The sequence below is a fragment of the Thalassophryne amazonica genome, chromosome 16, assembly GCF_902500255.1.
Source record: "Thalassophryne amazonica chromosome 16, fThaAma1.1, whole genome shotgun sequence".
NCBI lineage: Eukaryota > Metazoa > Chordata > Actinopteri > Batrachoidiformes > Batrachoididae > Thalassophryne > Thalassophryne amazonica.
The window spans coordinates 7,311,522-7,328,693 of record NC_047118.1 but is presented as its reverse complement, the minus strand read 5'-3'; the positions used below and the strand labels follow the sequence as shown (position 1 = coordinate 7,328,693).

Sequence of the window (17,172 nt, the reverse complement as noted above, 5' to 3'; positions counted from 1 at the left end):
TGATCATCTGCAGAGGAATGGTCTATTTGAAGAGTTTCAGTCAGGTTTTAGAATTCATCATAGTACAGAAACAGCATTAGTGAAGGTTACAAATGATCTTCTTATGGCCTCGGACAGTGGACTCATCTCTGTGCTTGTTCTGTTAGATCTCAGTGCTGCTTTTGATACTGTTGACCATAAAATTTTATTACAGAGATTAGAGCATGCCATAGGTATTAAAGGCACTGCGCTGCGGTGGTTTGAATCATATTTGTCTAATAGATTACAATTTGTTCATTGTAAATGGGGAATCTTCTTCACAGACTAAAGTTAATTATGGAGTTCCACAAGGTTCTGTGCTAGGACAATTTTATTCACTTTATATATGCTTCCCTTAGGCAGTATTATTAGACGGTATTGCTTAAATTTTCATTGTTACGCAGATGATACCCAGCTTTATCTATCCATGAAGCCAGACGACACACACCAATTAGCTAAACTGCAGGATTGTCTTACAGACATAAAGACATGGATGACCTCTAATTTCCTGCTTTTAAACTCAGATACAACTGAAGTTATTGTACTTGGCCCCACAAATCTTAGAAACATGGTGTCTAACCAGATCCTTACTGTGGATGGCATTACCCTGACCTCTAGTAATACTGTGAGAAATCTTGGAGTCATTTTTGATCAGGATATGTCATTCAAAGCGCTATTAAACAAATATGTAGGACTGCTTTTTTGCATTTACGCAATATCTCTAAAATCAGAAAGGTCTTGTCTCAGAGTGATGCTGAAAAACTAATTCATGCATTTATTTCCTCTAGGCTGGACTATTGTAATTCATTATTATCAGGTTGTCCTAAAAGTTCCCTAAAAAGCCTTCAGTTAATTCAAAATGCTGCAGCTAGAGTGCTGACGGGGACTAGAAGGAGAGAGCATATCTCACCCTATTGGCCTCTCTTCATTGGCTTCCTGTTAATTCTAGAATAGAATTTAAAATTCTTCTTCTTACTATAAGGTTTTGAATAATCAGGTCCCATCTTATCTTAGGGACCTCGTAGTACCATATCACCCCAATAGAGCGCTTCGCTCTCAGACTGCAGGCTTACTTGTAGTTCCCTAGGGTTTGTAAGAGTAGAATGGGAGGCAGAGCCTTCAGCTTTCAGGCTCCTCTCCTGTGGAACCAGCTCCCAATTCAGATCAGGGAGACAGACACCCTCTCTACTTTTAAGATTAGGCTTAAAACTTTCCTTTTTGCTAAAGCTTATAGTTAGGGCTGGATCAGGTGACCCTGAACCATCCCTTAGTTATGCTGCTATAGACGTAGACTGCTGGGGGGTTCCCATGATGCCCTGTTTCTTTCTCTTTTTGCTCTGTATGCACCACTCTGCATTTAATCATTAGTGATCGATCTCTGCTCCCCTCCACAGCATGTCTTTTTCCTGGTTCTCTCCCTCAGCCCCAACCAGTCCCAGCAGAAGACTGCCCCTCCCTGAGCCTGGTTCTGCTGGAGGTTTCTTCCTGTTAAAAGGGAGTTTTCCTTCCCACTGTAGCCAAGTGCTTGCTCACAGGGGGTCGTTTTGACCGTTGGGGTTTTACATCATTATTGTATGGCCTTGCCTTACAATATAAAGCGCCTTGGGGCAACTGTTTGTTGTGATTTGGCGCTATATAAAAAAAAAATTGAATTGAATTGAATTGAATCATACCATTTTGTTGTAAAAATGTGTCCCCCCCCGTGTCTCTCCCATGTTCCAGTGCCTTTCAGTGACCTCCCCAGTCTCCACCCTCCTACTGTGTGACTATGTGTTACAGCTGCCCTCTAGTGGCTGCCAGTGGTTCACTCCACTCTGCCTGTAGCCCCAACCGCTGGGATTTAGCAGAGATTAAAGTTAAAATGAACCTGCTTAAAACAGCTGTGTCCTTTTTTTTTTTTAACCTTCTGTCTCTCATCCCACCCCACTTCCACAGATTATACTACTAATGTTTGTCTAGACAGATATGGAGCCTTCTAAAGAATTCACCCCTTCATCACAACCAGGGCTTTGGAGGGTTAGTGTAGAAACAGTAGTCTGTAACCTAATCTCATACAAATTAAATTAACATAATATTACTATTGGATTACCTCAATGCCACATGCAAATGTGAGACAAAAGAACATTAACTATGTCTTTTGTGCTGGTGTATACTGTAATACGACAAACATTATTAATGTTGGGTAAAAATGAAGGTGTTGCAGTGAGGAACTAATTGCAATATGATGGTTCCAATTTTTTGCATGAATACAAAAAGTAAAGGCTGTACACTAAAAGTTTGTAAATTTCAGCAGGAGTGATCTTTATTTTATTGATTGATATGATATTAGTAAAACTTGTAATCGAAGTCACAATTCCACATGACTGTTGCAGTTTTGAAGTGATCAATATTTTCACACTTTAACCAATTGCACCATGCGTGTGTACTCTAAGAAAAAAACACTGTATTTATTTAATGTAGTTATGTCAACCAGTCCCAGAAAATGTGGTTGTTTTAAGTGGGGAAATAAAATATACAGTTAATTACAGTTAATTATAGATTTTCAGTAATTGCAGGTTGTTACAGTTAATTGTATGTTTTGTTCATTAATTGTATAATAGTTGCATTTGTTGCAGTTAATTCTATATTTTGTTTTCCGTTGAAACAACCAGGTTGACATACCTACAATAAGTAAGCATTTTATTTCTTAGAAAGTCTTCTCATTAACCTTTTTTTATTTACTGATTTGTAATCAATAAAATAATCCTTTTTTTAAACAAAATATAATCATACTCACATTGCTACTTATTTTTCTCTGTATTTAAATACAGTTGCATATTCCTGTGTCCTGATTATGTCATTTTATTACATGTAATCCGTTAATCCCTAAAGCCTGACCATGGCACAACGTGCATATATTCCATTAGCATCACTTTCTTTCTCACTTTTTTCTTTCTTTTGTTGCCGCAAAGCAGTGGCACATTGTTCACATGGCTGCTGCTATAATACATCAGGGGCCTCATTTATAAACGGCGTGTCTACACACACATAAAAAAGAAAACCATGCTGTATTTGCACATGAACTGGAGTTTATAAAGAAGAATGTGCAGTGAGGATGTGTGTACCTTACGCCTGTGTCAGACCGTGTGCTCACATTTTCTGAGCGCATCCAGCCTGATACGGTAAAGTAAGAAACACAAATAAGGCGAGACAGAATTTAATGCAAAACAAAGCAGCTGCTGTATTATTTCTGGTCACGCACACACACCAAAATATTAATTTAATATTTACAAACTGCACTGCAATTGTGCGTGAATTAAATTTTATCAGTCGACCTCATATACTCATATTATTTTCTTTTTTTTTGTCTTATTGCACATTTTATTTTACTTGCACATTTCATTTGCACATTTTTATTACTGTGACTTATTCAGTGTTTAGTGTATATTTATACATGCTGTACAGAGAGAGAGTGCAGCTCAAACTGAAGTCAAATTCCTTGTATTCTATGGATACTTGGCGAATAAAAACTATTCTGATTCTGATTTTTGGATTCTTTTATTAGTGTTGTTCATTGTAGGTGTGATAGTTGCAGCTGTGAGTTGCGCCGAGTTGGTCACGTGTAATTTTTTTCCCCATTCGGTGGCTTTGTTTTGTTTGTGATTCTATAACTGACACCACCCCAAACAAAACACATTGTATTTTCCAGAGTATAAGTTGTGTTTTCTTTACTATTTTGGGATGTCCTGTGACTTATGTCCCCCCCAAAATCTCACATATGTTATTAATTATAATAATAGTTAGAATGGCTATTTATGTTGGACTTTCCCAGTAATCACTGCATGAAACAAGATAAAGTCTAATAATGAAAGAATAAATACCAATAATAAAAAGTGCACTACGTATACACACAACTCTGACTGTGCCTGTGCACAGTATCTAGTGGTAGAAAAGGGAAACTGCAGTAGTACAAAGTGTTGCTGGTGTCACAGCATGCAACTTCATCTACATGTATTCTTTATTTCCATGAATTAATAAGCACAGGATTAGTTATTATGTTGAGTTAGAAACAGATGTGTAGCCTCATTAGTGACCTACAAAAGACACCTGTTAATCCAGTCAAGGGTCACACACTCTCACTCACACCTACAGTCAGTCCTACTGTAACATACAACAGTTTATTACTGTATAAAGATTACAGTACTGTTCCACTGTTAAATGATTATTTGAGAGTGTGTCTACATCTAGTCACAGCTAAAGATGGGAGTGGAACTCAGCCCTCTCCATGTGTGTTGATTCAAATTTATTTTCAATTCAATTTCAATTTATTTTCGTTTATATAACGCCAAATCACAACAGAGTTGCCTCAAGGCGCAGGTAAGGTCTAACCTTACCAACCCCCAGAGCAACAGTGGCAAGGAAAAACTCCCTCTGAGGAAGAAACCTCAAGCAGACCAGACTCAAAGGGGTGACCCTCTGCTTGGGCCATGCTACAAACATAAATTACAGAAACAATTCACAGAACAATTCACGGACGAATATACAAGAATTGCTGTTGGTGCACAGGACAGGAGGGTCGCCAACACAAATACAACTCCCATCTCTGGATGGAGCTGCACCTTAAACAGAGAAAAAACAGAATCAGGCATCAGAAAGACAAAAAATACTGTATAATTTGTCAGCATTAATCAACAAGAAAAACAGAAGAAATACTAAGGTGATCGCCGGCCACTAGCCCTAAACTTCACTAAAAGACACAGAATTTAGGTAAAGTTGAGGCTGCGGCCCACTCCAATTACTAATAACATGAATTAAAAGTAAAAAGCGTAAAACAAAACTGTACCAGTATGCTAGCCATATGCAAGGGAAAAGAAGTGTGTCTTAAGTCTGGACTTGAAAGTCTCCACAGAATCTGATTGTTTTATTGACGCAGGGAGATCATTCCACAGAACAGGGGCACGATAAGAGAAAGCTCTGTGACCTGCAGACTTCTTATTCACCCTAGGGACACAAAGTAGTCCTGCACCCTGAGAACGTACAGCCCGGGCCGGTACGTAAGGTTTAATTAGGTCAGCTAGGTAGGGAGGTGCCAGTCCATGAATAATTTTATAGGTTAGTAGCGGAACCTTAAAATCTGATCTCACTGGGACAGGAAGCCAGTGAAGAGACACCAAAATGGGTGTAATGTGGTCGAACTTTCTGCTTCGTGTCAAAAGTCTGGCTGCAGCATTTTGAACCAGTTGGAGAGCCCTAATGCTGGACTGCGGTAAACCAGAAAATAGAACATTGCAGTAGTCCAATCTAGAAGAGATGAATGCATGGATCAGGGTCTCAGCATCAGCCATAGACAGGATGGGACAAATCCGCTATATTTTGCAGGTGGAAGATAACAGTCCTAGTAATATTTCTAATATGGAGGCCAAAGGACAACGAAGGATCAAAAATTACCCCAAGGTTCCTCACTTTGTCAGTGTGATGTATGACACACGAGCCTAGGCTGAGTGTTAACTGGTCAAATTGATGCCGATGTCTCACTGGACCGAGAACCATCATTTCAGTCTTATCAGAGTTTAAAAGTAGGAAGTTTCTAGACATCCAGCTTCTCACTGCTGCAAGGCAATCTTCTAAGGATTTTATGTGAACGAGATTACCAGCAGTTATCGGCATATACAGTAGTGTTCAGAATAATAGTAGTGCTATGTGACTAAAAAGATTAATTATAATAGATTCAGTAGATTCTCACAAAGCCAACAAGACCAAGTATTCATGATATGCATACTTTTAAGGCTATGAAATTGGGCTATTAGTAAAAAAAAAAGTAGAAAAGGGGGTGTTCACAATAATAGTAGCATCTGTTGTTGACGCTACAAACTCAAAACTATTATGTTCAAACTGCTTTTTTAGCAATCCTGTGAATCACTAAACTAGCATTTAGTTGTATAACCACAGTTTTTCATGATTGCTTCACATCTGCGAGGCATTAATTTTGTTGGTTTGGAACCAAGATTTTGCCCATTTACTAGTGTGCTTGGGGTCATTGTCTTGTTGAAAAACCCATTTCAAGGGCATGTCCTCTTCAGCATAAGGCAACATGACCTTCAAGTATTTTGACATATCCAAACTGATCCATGATACCTGGTATGCGATATATAGGCCCAATACCATAGTAGGAGAAACATGCCCATACCATGATGCTTGCACCACCATGCTTCACTGTCTTCACTGTGAATTGTGGCTTGAATTCAGAGTTTGCGGGGTCGTCTCACAAACTGTCTGCGGCCCTTGGACCCAAAAAGAACAATTTTAATCTAATCAGTCCACAAAATATTCCTCCATTTCTCTTTAGGCCAGTTGATGTGTTATTTAGCAAATTGTAACCTCTTCCGCACGTCTTTTATTTAACAGAGGGACTTTGCAGGGGATTCTTGCAAATAAATTAGCTTCACACTTGGCCTCTACTGGTGGTTGGCTGTCACTGCGGTATTGTATCACTTCCTGTTCCGGAGCACAGTGGTGTTTTGCTGTATCTGTTAGCTGTGTAATCTGCGCAGTTAGATTGATCTAGATAACTAGATAACAATTTGTTTCACAGTGTAATCTTCATGTGCCTTAACTAAAGCACTCCGTCTGCTGAATCACCTCTAAATTATTTACACATTATTCACTTTGTGTGTTTTTAGGAATCCGCTAGCTTAATGCCCCCTCAAAAATGAGGTGGGCTTCATAGATAATTGGCAAAGCTTCTGGGGAAAACCTGGTCTTGTTAGGAGAGACAGCATCCATCCCACTTTGGATGGAGCAGCTCTCATTTCTAGAAATCTGGCCAGTTTTCTTAAATCCTCCAAACCGTGACTATCCAGGGTTGGGACCAGGAAGCAGAGTTGTAGTCTTACACACCTCTCTGCAGCTTCTCCCCCCCTGCCATCCCCTCATTACCCCATCCCCATAGAGACAGTGCCTGCTCCCAGACCACCAATAACCAGTAAAAATCTATTTAAGCATAAAAATTCAAAAAGAAAAAATAATATAGCACCTTCAACTGCACCACAGACTAAAACAGTTAAATGTGGTCTATTAAACATTAGGTCTCTCTCTTCTAAGTCCCTGTTAGTAAATGATATAATAATTGATCAACATATTGATTTATTCTGCCTTACAGAAACCTGGTTACAGCAGGATAATTATGATAGTTTAAATGAGTCAACACCCCCGAGTCACACTAACTGCCAGAACGCTCGTAGCACGGGCCGAGGCGGAGGATTAGCAGCAATCTTCCATTCCAGCTTATTAATTAATCCAAAACCCAGACAGAGCTTTAATTCATTTGAAAGCTTAACTCCTAGTCTTGTCCATCCAAATTGAAAGTCCCAAAAACTAGTTTTATTTGTTATTATCTATCATCCACCTGGTCGTTACTGTGAGTTTCTCTGTGAATTTTCAGACCTTTTGTCTGACTTAGTGCTTAGCTCAGATAAGATAATTATAGTGGGCGATTTTAACATCCACACAGATGCTGAGAATGACAGCCTCAACACTGCATTTAATCTATTATTAGACTCTATTGGCTTTGCTCAAAATGTAAATGAGTCCACCCACCACTTTTATCATATCTTAGATCTTGTTCTGACTTATGGTATGTAAATTGAAGACTTAACAGTATTCCCTGAAAACTCCCTTCTGTCTGATCATTTCTTAATAACATTTACATTTACTCTGATGGACTACCCTGCAGTGGGGAATAAGTTTCATTACACTAGAAATCTTTCAGAAAGCGCTGTAACTAGGTTTAAGGATATGACTCCTTCTTTATGTTCTCCAATGCCATATACCAACACAGTGCAGAGTAGCTACCTAACCTCTGTGAGTGAGATAGAGTATCTCGTCAATAGTTTTACATCCTCATTGAAGACAACTTTGGATGCTGTAGCTCCTCTGAAAAAAGAGAGCCTTAATCAGCTTTAAATCAGAAGTGCCTGACTCCGTGGTATAACTCACAAACTTGCAGCTTAAAGCAGATAACCCGTAAGTTGGAGAGGAAATGGCGTCTCACTAATTTAGAAGATCTTCACTTAGCCTGGAAAAAGAGTCTGTTGCTCTATAAAAAAGCCCTCCGTAAAGCTCGGACATCTTACTACTCATCACTAATTGAAGAAAATAAGAACAACCCCAGGTTTCTTTTCAGCACTGTAGCCAGGCTGACAAAGAGTCAGAGCTCTATTGAGCCGAGTATTCCTTTAACTTTAACTAGTAATGACTTCATGACTTTCTTTGCTAATAAAATTTTAACTATTAGAGAAAAAATTATTCATAACCATCCCAAAGACATATAATTATCTTTGGCTGCTTTCAGTGATGCCGGTATTTGGTTAGACTCTTTCTCTCCGATTGTTCTGTCTGAGTTATTTTCATTAGTTACTTCCTCCAAACCATCAACATGTCTATTAGACCCCATTCCTACCAGGCTGCTCAAGGAAGCCCTACCATTAATTAATGCTTCGATCTTAAATTTGATCACTCTATCTTTATTAGTTGGCTATGTACCACAGGCTTTTAAGGTGGCAATAATTAAACCATTACTTAAAAAGCCATCACTTGACCCAGCTATCTTAGCTAATTATAGGCCAATCTCCAACCTTCCTTTTCTCTCAAAAATTCTTGAAAGGGTAGTTGTAAAACAGCTAACTGATCATCTGCAGAGGAATGGTCTATTTGAAGAGTTTCAGTCAGGTTTTAGAATTCATCATAGTACAGAAACAGCATTAGTGAAGGTTACAATGATCTTCTTATGGCCTCAGACAGTGGACTCATCTCTGTGCTTGTTCTGTTAGACCTCAGTGCTGCTTTTGATACTGTTGACCATAAAATTTTATTACAGAGATTAGAGCATGCCATAGGTATTAAAGGCACTGCACTGCGGTGGTTTGAATCATATTTATCTAATAGATTACAATTTGTTCATGTAAATGGGGAATCTTCTTCACAGACTAAGGTTAATTATGGAGTTCCACAAGGTTCTGTGCTAGGACCAATTTTATTCACTTTATACATGTTTCCCTTAGGCAGTATTATTAGACAGCATTGCTTAAATTTTCATTGTTACGCAGATGATACCCAGCTTTATCTATCCATGAAGCCAGAGGACACACACTTCAATTAGCTAAACTGCAGGATTGTCTTACAGACATAAAGACATGGATGACCTCTAATTTCCTGCTTTTAAACTCAGATAAAACTGAAGTTATTGTACTTGGCCCCACAAATCTTAGAAACATGGCGTCTAACCAGATCCTTACTCTGGATGGCATTACCCTGACCTCTAGTAATACTGTGAGAAGTCTTGGAGTCATTTTTGATCAGGATATGTCATTCAATGCGCATATTAAACAAATCTGTAGGACTGCTTTTTTGCATTTGCGCAATATCTCTAAAATTAGAAAGGTCTTGTCTCAGAGTGATGCTGAAAAACTAATTCATGCATTTATTTCCTCTAGGCTGGACTATTGTAATTCATTAAAACTAATTCATGCATTTATTTCCTCTAGGCTGGACTATTGTAATTCATTAAAACTAATTCATGCATTTATTTCCTCTAGGCTGGACTATTGTAATTCATTATTATCAGTTTGTCCTAAAAGTTCCCTGAAAAGCCTTCAGTTAATTCAAAATGCTGCAGCTAGAGTACTGACAGAGACTAGAAGGAGAGAGCATATCTCACCCATATTGGCCTCTCTTCATTGGCTTCCTGTTAATTCTAGAATAGAATTTAAAAGTCTTCTTCTTACTTATAAGGTTTTGAATAATCAGGTCCCATCTTATCTTATGGACCTCATAGTACCATATCACCCCAATAGAGCGCTTTGCTCTCAGACTGCAGGCTTACTTGTAGTTCCTAGGGTTTGTAAGAGTAGAATGGGAGGCAGAGCCTTCAGCTTTCAGGCTCCTCTCCTCTGGAACCAGCTCCCAATTCAGATCAGGGAGACAGACACCCTCTCTACTTTTAAGATTAGGCTTAAAACTTTCCTTTTTGCTAAAGCTTATAGTTAGGGCTGGATCAGGTGGCCCTGAACCATCCCTTAGTTATGCTGCTATACACTTAGACTGCTGGGGGGTTCCCATGATGCACTGAGTGTTTCTTTCTCTTTTTGCTCTGTATGCACCACTCTGCATTTAATCATTAGTGATTGATCTCTGCTCCCCTCCACAGCATGTCTTTTTCCTGGTTCTCTCCCTCAGCCCCAACCAGTCCCAGCAGAAGACTGCCCCTCCCTGAGCCTGGTTCTGCTGGAGGTTTCTTCCTGTTAAAAGGGAGTTTTTCCTTCCCACTGTCGCCAAGTGCTTGCTCACAGGGGGTCGTTTTGACCGTTGGGGTTTTTCCGTAATTATTGTATGGCCTTGCCTTACAATATAAAGCGCCTTGGGGCAACTGTTTGTTGTGATTTGGCGCTATATAAATAAAATTGATTTGATTTGATTTGATTCACACAGGCGTCTTGTAACTGTCACAGCACTTACAGGTAACTCCAGACTGTCTTTGATCATCCTGGAGCTGATCAATGGGTGAGGCTTTGCCATTCTGGTTATTCTTCTATCCATTTTGATGGTTGTTTTCCGTTTTCTTCCACGCGTCTCTGTTTTTTTTTTTGTCCATTTTAAAGCATTGGAGATCATTGTAGATGAACAGCCTATAATTTTTTGCACCTGCGTATACGTTTTCCCCTCTCCAATCAACTATTTAATCAAACTACCCTGTTCTTCTGAACAGTGTCTTGAACGTCCCATTTTCCTCAGGCTTTCAAAGAGAAAACATGTTCAACAGGTGCTGGCTTCATCCTTAAATAGGGGACACCTGTTCACACCTGTTTGTTCCACAAAATTGACGAACTCACTGACTGAATGCCATACTACTATTATTGTGAACACCACTTTTCTACTTTTTTTGACTAATAGCTCAATTTCATAGCCTTAAGAGTGTGCATATCATGAATGCTTGGTCTTGTTGGATTTGTGAGAATCTACTGAATCTACTGGTACCTTGTTTCCCATGTAACAATAAAAAATGTACTCAAAACCTGGATTAATCTTTTTAGTCACATAGCACTACTATTATTCTGAACACTACTGTATAACTGAGTATCATCTGCATAGAAGTGAAAGGTAATCCCAAAACGCCGCAATATGTGCCCAAGGGGTGCTATATAAAGGGAGAAAACCAGGGGGCCTAAGGCAGACCCCTGTGGAACCCCAAATTTCATGTCAGTAAGGTTAGAGGTATTGTTACTGTACAAAACACAGTGAGAACGACTGGTCAAGTATGACGTCAGCCATGCAAGGGCACTGCCAGTAATCCCAAAATGATTTTCCAGCCTATCAAGTAGAATATGATGATCCACTGTATCAAATGCAGCACTGAGATCCAACAGCACCAGAACCGTAGTGGTGTCCGAATCCATTGTAAGCAGAAGATCATTCACCACTTTAGTGAGAGCCGTCTCTGTGGAATGATATTTTCTAAAAGCAGACTGCAGTGGCTCAAAGAGATTATTCTCAGTAAGATAGTCTACGAGCTGCCGTGACACCAATTTTTCCAGAATTTTAGAGCAAAATGATAGATTTGATATCGGCCGATAGTTTTTTCTATACACTAGGGTCAAGATTAGGTTTCTTATGGTTTGATCACTGCAGATTTGAAACATTTAGGAACAGATCCAGAAGTTAAAGAAAGATTAATCATTTCCAGCACAGTCGGCCCAAGAGTGGGCCACAGGTCCTTAAACAGTTTTGTTGGTATAGGATCAAATAAACAGGTTGTGCTTTTTGTTGACATTACGAGTTTCGTCAGCATGCCTAGAGAGATACTGTCAAATTCTGTAAATCTAGGTAATAACTCAGTAGTGGCGCCCACCTCAATAGCAGGGTGTAGTGGCTGGGTTAAGGCATGCTGGGATATGTTCAACCTAATGTCATCTATTTTCCTCTCAAAGTAATCCAGGAAATCTTGTGCTGTAAAAGGAGAGCGAACTACAAGTGGTTGTCCATGAATAAGTGTTGCCACCGTGTTGAACAACATTAATGAAGGAGAACTGTGTGTGCAGGCTTTGTTTTTATAACTGTGGCAAAAATAATGCATGTTTCATCAGGGATGTTTTTCTCTCACCAGTAGGGGGTAGGATTTATGCTCTTGATTGAGGCTGTTTGGAAAGAAGATGTGAATGTTGGTGCTTATTTTGATTTTGAGATCATCTCTGCCTTTTAGAGAACCCAGCGTAGAGATCCTTGTGAATTTGTGGCTTGTTGAGTTCCTGTTGGCTTTTTTTTTGTTAGTGTCAGTGTCAGCCAGTCCATCTGTGTTGTTACGGCGTGTAGCAGACAGTGGAAAAAACCTCATGGCCCTGTGTGCTGCGTGAATCTGTTAGCCTGTTTTGAGATTAAAACATATCGTCTAACTACTCTTCCTCCCACCCCACCTTCTCGCTGACATGATTGTTATCAGAGAGTGGAGGGTGCAAGCGTGAGACAAATCCAGGCATCGCTCCTCAGAGATTATCAGCATGTGTCTGCCTTTGATTTCCAGACTTCAAGAGATTTGTCCTGGCTGGTTACGATTTAAAAGGGAAAAAAAAAACATCGGGGTTCTCCAGGCTGGGATGTGTTTACTTAGCAGTGAAAGAAGGCAGGCTCTTGTGATGTACAGAATACCCGCATCCAGTTCTGTGCAGACGGCCGCAGTGCGGCCCGTCTGCCTGCACAGACACGCTTCAGCTGAACGGGGGTCAGCATGGGTCACCGCTCTCCATGTAAACTGTAACTCAAAGGCTTTTTTTCCCGTCTTTTATTACTACCTCTCCTCACACACGCCCTCTTGTTTTTTTGTAAATGACTGCAAGGTTCATGAGAACGAGGGGGACGGCAGGGTGGCAGGATTTCTTTGGCTTGCATTTTAGCCCAAAACTGATGGTTGTTGTGACTTGAAACCCGTGCTTGTGTATTTATTTTACTCTGCGGATTGTTAGTCATCTGTGATTTCCTCTGACAGTCTTTTCTTCACATCTGCTCATGCTGGAGAAGAGTCTGTCCTGCTCTCTCCCGTGATCTGTCCGCATGATGGAGGTTTCTCGTGGCGGCACGTCGATCCTGCAGACCTGCTCTGATGGTCTGTGTGTTCTGACTTTATGAGGAAGCTTAATTACACAGGATGGTGTATTTATACCCGGCTGTGACTCAGTAACACAATGTGTGTGTGTCTGTGTGTGTGTGTGTGTGTGTGTGTGTGTGTGTGTGTGTTAGTGAAAGTCCATGCTGACTCATTAACTGGGGACTTTGTCGAGCGCAGGTCCGCCAAAACCCTGTTTATTCTTTTTGCGGAAAACTTTTTTGAGGCTGACCTGAAAAAAGAATTACAGGCAAATATATATTTGCCTGTAAATCATCTCATATATATATATATATATATATATATATATATATATATATATATATATATATATATATATATATATATATATATATATATATATATATATGAGATGATTTAAGAGCCAATTTTTTTAAGGATCGGGGGTGCAGTGATTCAAACCGACTCAGATTTCAACTAAACATGGCTCAGAGATGGAACCTACAAAGAAACGAACTGTCCCAAAATTTTTCGACTGAAAACCAAACGGTGACCTTGCCAGGGGTCATCAAAGTTCAAGGCAAAAGTATGCAAAAACTGGTATTTCATTAAATTCCCATCTTTCAAGTGGTGTAACATTCAGTGCCATCAAGTCCCCAGGCCAGTTTAACTATCAAATGACTTATGGAAGCAAACTCTTTCACCTTACATACATATTAGGTTGGGGGATTGATGGCGCTGAATATAGGGGGCTCAAAGTCTGGTCATTTCGCGAAATTGGCTGTATTTAAAGGCCCATAACCCTCTGCGCCATCAAGACCCCAACCAGATTTCAATGTTATCAACAAATATAGACCCTACTCTGTCAAATGCAACTGAAAAAACATTGGGGTCTTGATGGCACTGACCACTAGGGGCCAAGGGAGAAGCTTCAGCTGCTCCTTTGTTTTTCACTCTGGGCCGCTGCAGCAGATCCGAGGTGGACCTGCATGTTGAATTGGCACAAATTTTACGGCGGATGCCCTTCCTGACGCAACTCTACATTTACATTGCATGGAGAAATGGGGCAGGTGTGGGGTTTGATCCAGGAACCAAGCGCACTACCCACTTGGGCACCACCCCCACAGTGGAACAACTGTATTAAAACCATAAAAAAGAAATGAGTAGTTACAATCATTTCGCTTGTATGCACGATTTTTACTGGTCATTTAATTATCATCTGATAATTCAGTGCAGACTATAAAAGCCTGCAGTGTGTGTTCTTATGGGAGAAGCGCTGCGTATCCAGAGGGTATAGTCTGCGCCAACGACTCTAGTCGAGTTGGTACTTGCCCCTTTGTGCAGCAGGTGAAACCTGTCTAACCTCACTGGTAACGGATGTGCGGAGCATTAACAGGGATGAAGTGGAGCGCAGGACTGAAAAGCAACATGGTCACCTGTCTGCCGCTCTCGCATGTTTCCTGGACGCCTGGATGTTTGGTGAGAACTTCTTCCCCTCGTGGGGCAGGGGGAGGCAGTGGGGCACACCCGTCTGATTTAGCCGTGTGGCGTTCAGGTGTCGTAGGAGTCGACTGGGAATAGGAGTGTGTGAGAAGTAGCGCGATGCAAAGGTTACGGTGACACACAGACGCTTTTGTTTTTTTCCAGCTTCGGCTGCAAATAGTGATTGTTGTACATGTTGATGAATCTTTCATCTTTATGATGAATGATTTCATCTGCATTGTTGTTGTTTGTTTTTTAACTCATAGTTTTCAGACATTTCTCCACATGACTTTTTACAAATCCAGAGATATTTGGTTTAATTGTGGCAACTGATCTGGCCATGTTTTTATTTATTTATTCTTTCTATACATTTTAACTCCTTAAGTCTGTTTTTATCTGTTTTTATTAGTTTTATTGTTATATGTTATGTTATTGTGTTTGTTTACGGACTGCTCAAATGTAATTGCCCCTTGTGGGATTAATAAAGTTGTTTGATTGATTAATTGATTGATTGATCAAAACCAGTTAGTCTTAAACATAACCAGTTTGATGCTGTTTACAGAGTTCATTAGTTATGTTTTAATTAAACAACAGAACAGAAGCATTTTACCAATGATTAAATAAAATTCAATTAATATTTGGACTCTTTTCCAACTTTGGAATGCTTCTTTTTTCCCTTCTTCTTTTTCCTTCCTGTTTTTCCAGTTTTTTGTTTTTTTTTATTCTTTGTCATCTTTCTTCCTCTTCATTTTTCCATCTTATAAAATAGAAAGGGAGTGTAACAGTGAGCGCGACAGCAAAGCCGGTGTTGTGTTGGAAATTTCTCTTTTTTTATTTTTTTAATTGTCATTTCCTGATTGGAGAGTTTAATCCCGAGGATCTTTGGTTTTTGTCGCTCAGACATACGTGCAGCAGATGTGTAATTGCTGGGTTTCTTCTTGGAGCAGCATAACTCAGACTTGTTGTGGGAGACACGTCTCCATCTGGATTGTTGGCTGCCGGAATCGGGACTGCCACTGGCCTCAGCAATGCTTGCCACTTTTCGGTTGAGATGACTGATAAACAGCACAGTGTTTGTTGTCTGGTGGCTGTCAGACTGGTTCCTGTGGAAGGCGGGTTGTAATGGCATGAACCAATTGTTTGGATATGGACTGAGTTACAAAACAAAGAGGAAAGAGAAAAAAAAAGAAAACAAAAAAACAGGCACAGATCACAGGCTAAGTAGCTGATGCTTGCCGACTGTTGAAGGTGAAGGGGTTTGTTTGGTGCTCGAGATGCAGATGGAGGGTGGAAGAAGAAAGAAAGAGAGAGAAAAGGTAGAGAGAAATTAGTGGGAGGGAGGAGAGAGAGAGGATCCAGCCCCCTGGGACAGCAGTGCCTGCTTTGGGGGTGGACAGAAAAGCTTTGTATGCAGAACATCACTGGACACAAACGGCAGGGAGGCTGTCAGTTGTTCTGTGTATGTGTAGTGAAACCAGACCTACCTCTGATCCCTGCGCCTCACACGCTCCCCCATCTGCTGCCCGGGATCCTTGCTTGGGACTGAACCCCCTCTGAACATCTCTGTCTTTGTGCCAACATCTCCAGAAGATAACTCCTGTTTCTTCCTTGGAGGTCAGGAGCAACAGACTGTGATGTGGAACTTGTGGGATTAAACTTTCTGGAGGAGTGTCACTGAGAGGAATGGAGAGGAGCCAAGATGCAGGGAGTCCGACTCTGATTCATGACTGATTGACCGCAGTATCTCAGAGGAGGGATTATAAACTCCACTAAATCCAGCCGGCACCCTGGGTTCCATTACATCTACCGGAATTCTGTGTCTCGCCGTTGTGCGTGACTTCGAGTAGGTACCTGAACGTGTGGCATGTGAGCGGCCCATGTGGGGCATGAGTGATGCAGATCTGAGAGAACTCCATGCCCCGATGCCCGCTGCTATGCTACCATGTCCGAGGCCAGCCGGGTCCAGCTGGAGCTTCCAGAACCCGGTGGGGGTGGACTGTAGCTCCCCCGAACCTCGCTGTATCTGGCTGGCAGTTCTCCGTGGCACCACAGGACCAGTGCCTCCACCTTCAACTCCTCCCCCAGCCATCAGCAACCAGTTTTCACTCCAGCTGAGGGTAAGTAGAGGTCAACCTCCTCCGATATAGAGTTCCACTTCCTCGGCTTATGTTATTTCAGAATATTTATCCATCCGGTTTAGTGGTTTACATGTATTCAAGGTTTTTCCACAGGACTCGTGTGTGTGTGTGTGTGTGTGTGTGTGTGTGTTGGGAGGTGGGCATCTTGTTTATGGCACCTGCAGACATATGTATAGTGCTACAAATTGTTTGACCAGTAGATGTCAGTATGACAATGAGCTGCTATGGTGACAGCGATTTTGCTTCAACATTTAAACAGGACAGTTTGATCTAACAATACTCTGTGACTTTTTATTGGACAAGCTTTAATTTTTGTATTATCAACGAAAACGTTGCATTGTGAATAGCTGTCCCTTTGATTTGACGATGTGTGCTAGGGAGGTGATAGGAAGCGATGCTTCGCGATACGTTCAGTTGGGTGTTCATTGAATGCGCGCTTCAAAC

The 17,172-nt window shown here is 40.7% G+C and overlaps 1 protein-coding gene across 6 annotated transcripts in view; it reads left to right on the top strand.

The window, feature by feature from the left end:
• The window catches only part of arhgap23a (Rho GTPase activating protein 23a), a 201,235-nt gene that overhangs the window by 97,413 nt on the left and 86,650 nt on the right, over positions 1–17,172 (top strand). For 2 of the 6 annotated variants that reach the window (XM_034189544.1, XM_034189543.1), the window contains exon 1: positions 15,692–16,707. The exons of 2 other annotated variants lie outside the window; for them this stretch is intronic. In XM_034189544.1, coding sequence (XP_034045435.1) covers positions 16,468–16,707 — 240 coding nt within the window. In that variant the 5' untranslated portion in view covers positions 15,692–16,467. Of the gene's footprint in view, positions 1–15,691; positions 16,708–17,172 lie in introns of those variants that run through there. 2 more of the 6 variants (XM_034189545.1, XM_034189547.1) reach the window with 2 other exon arrangements.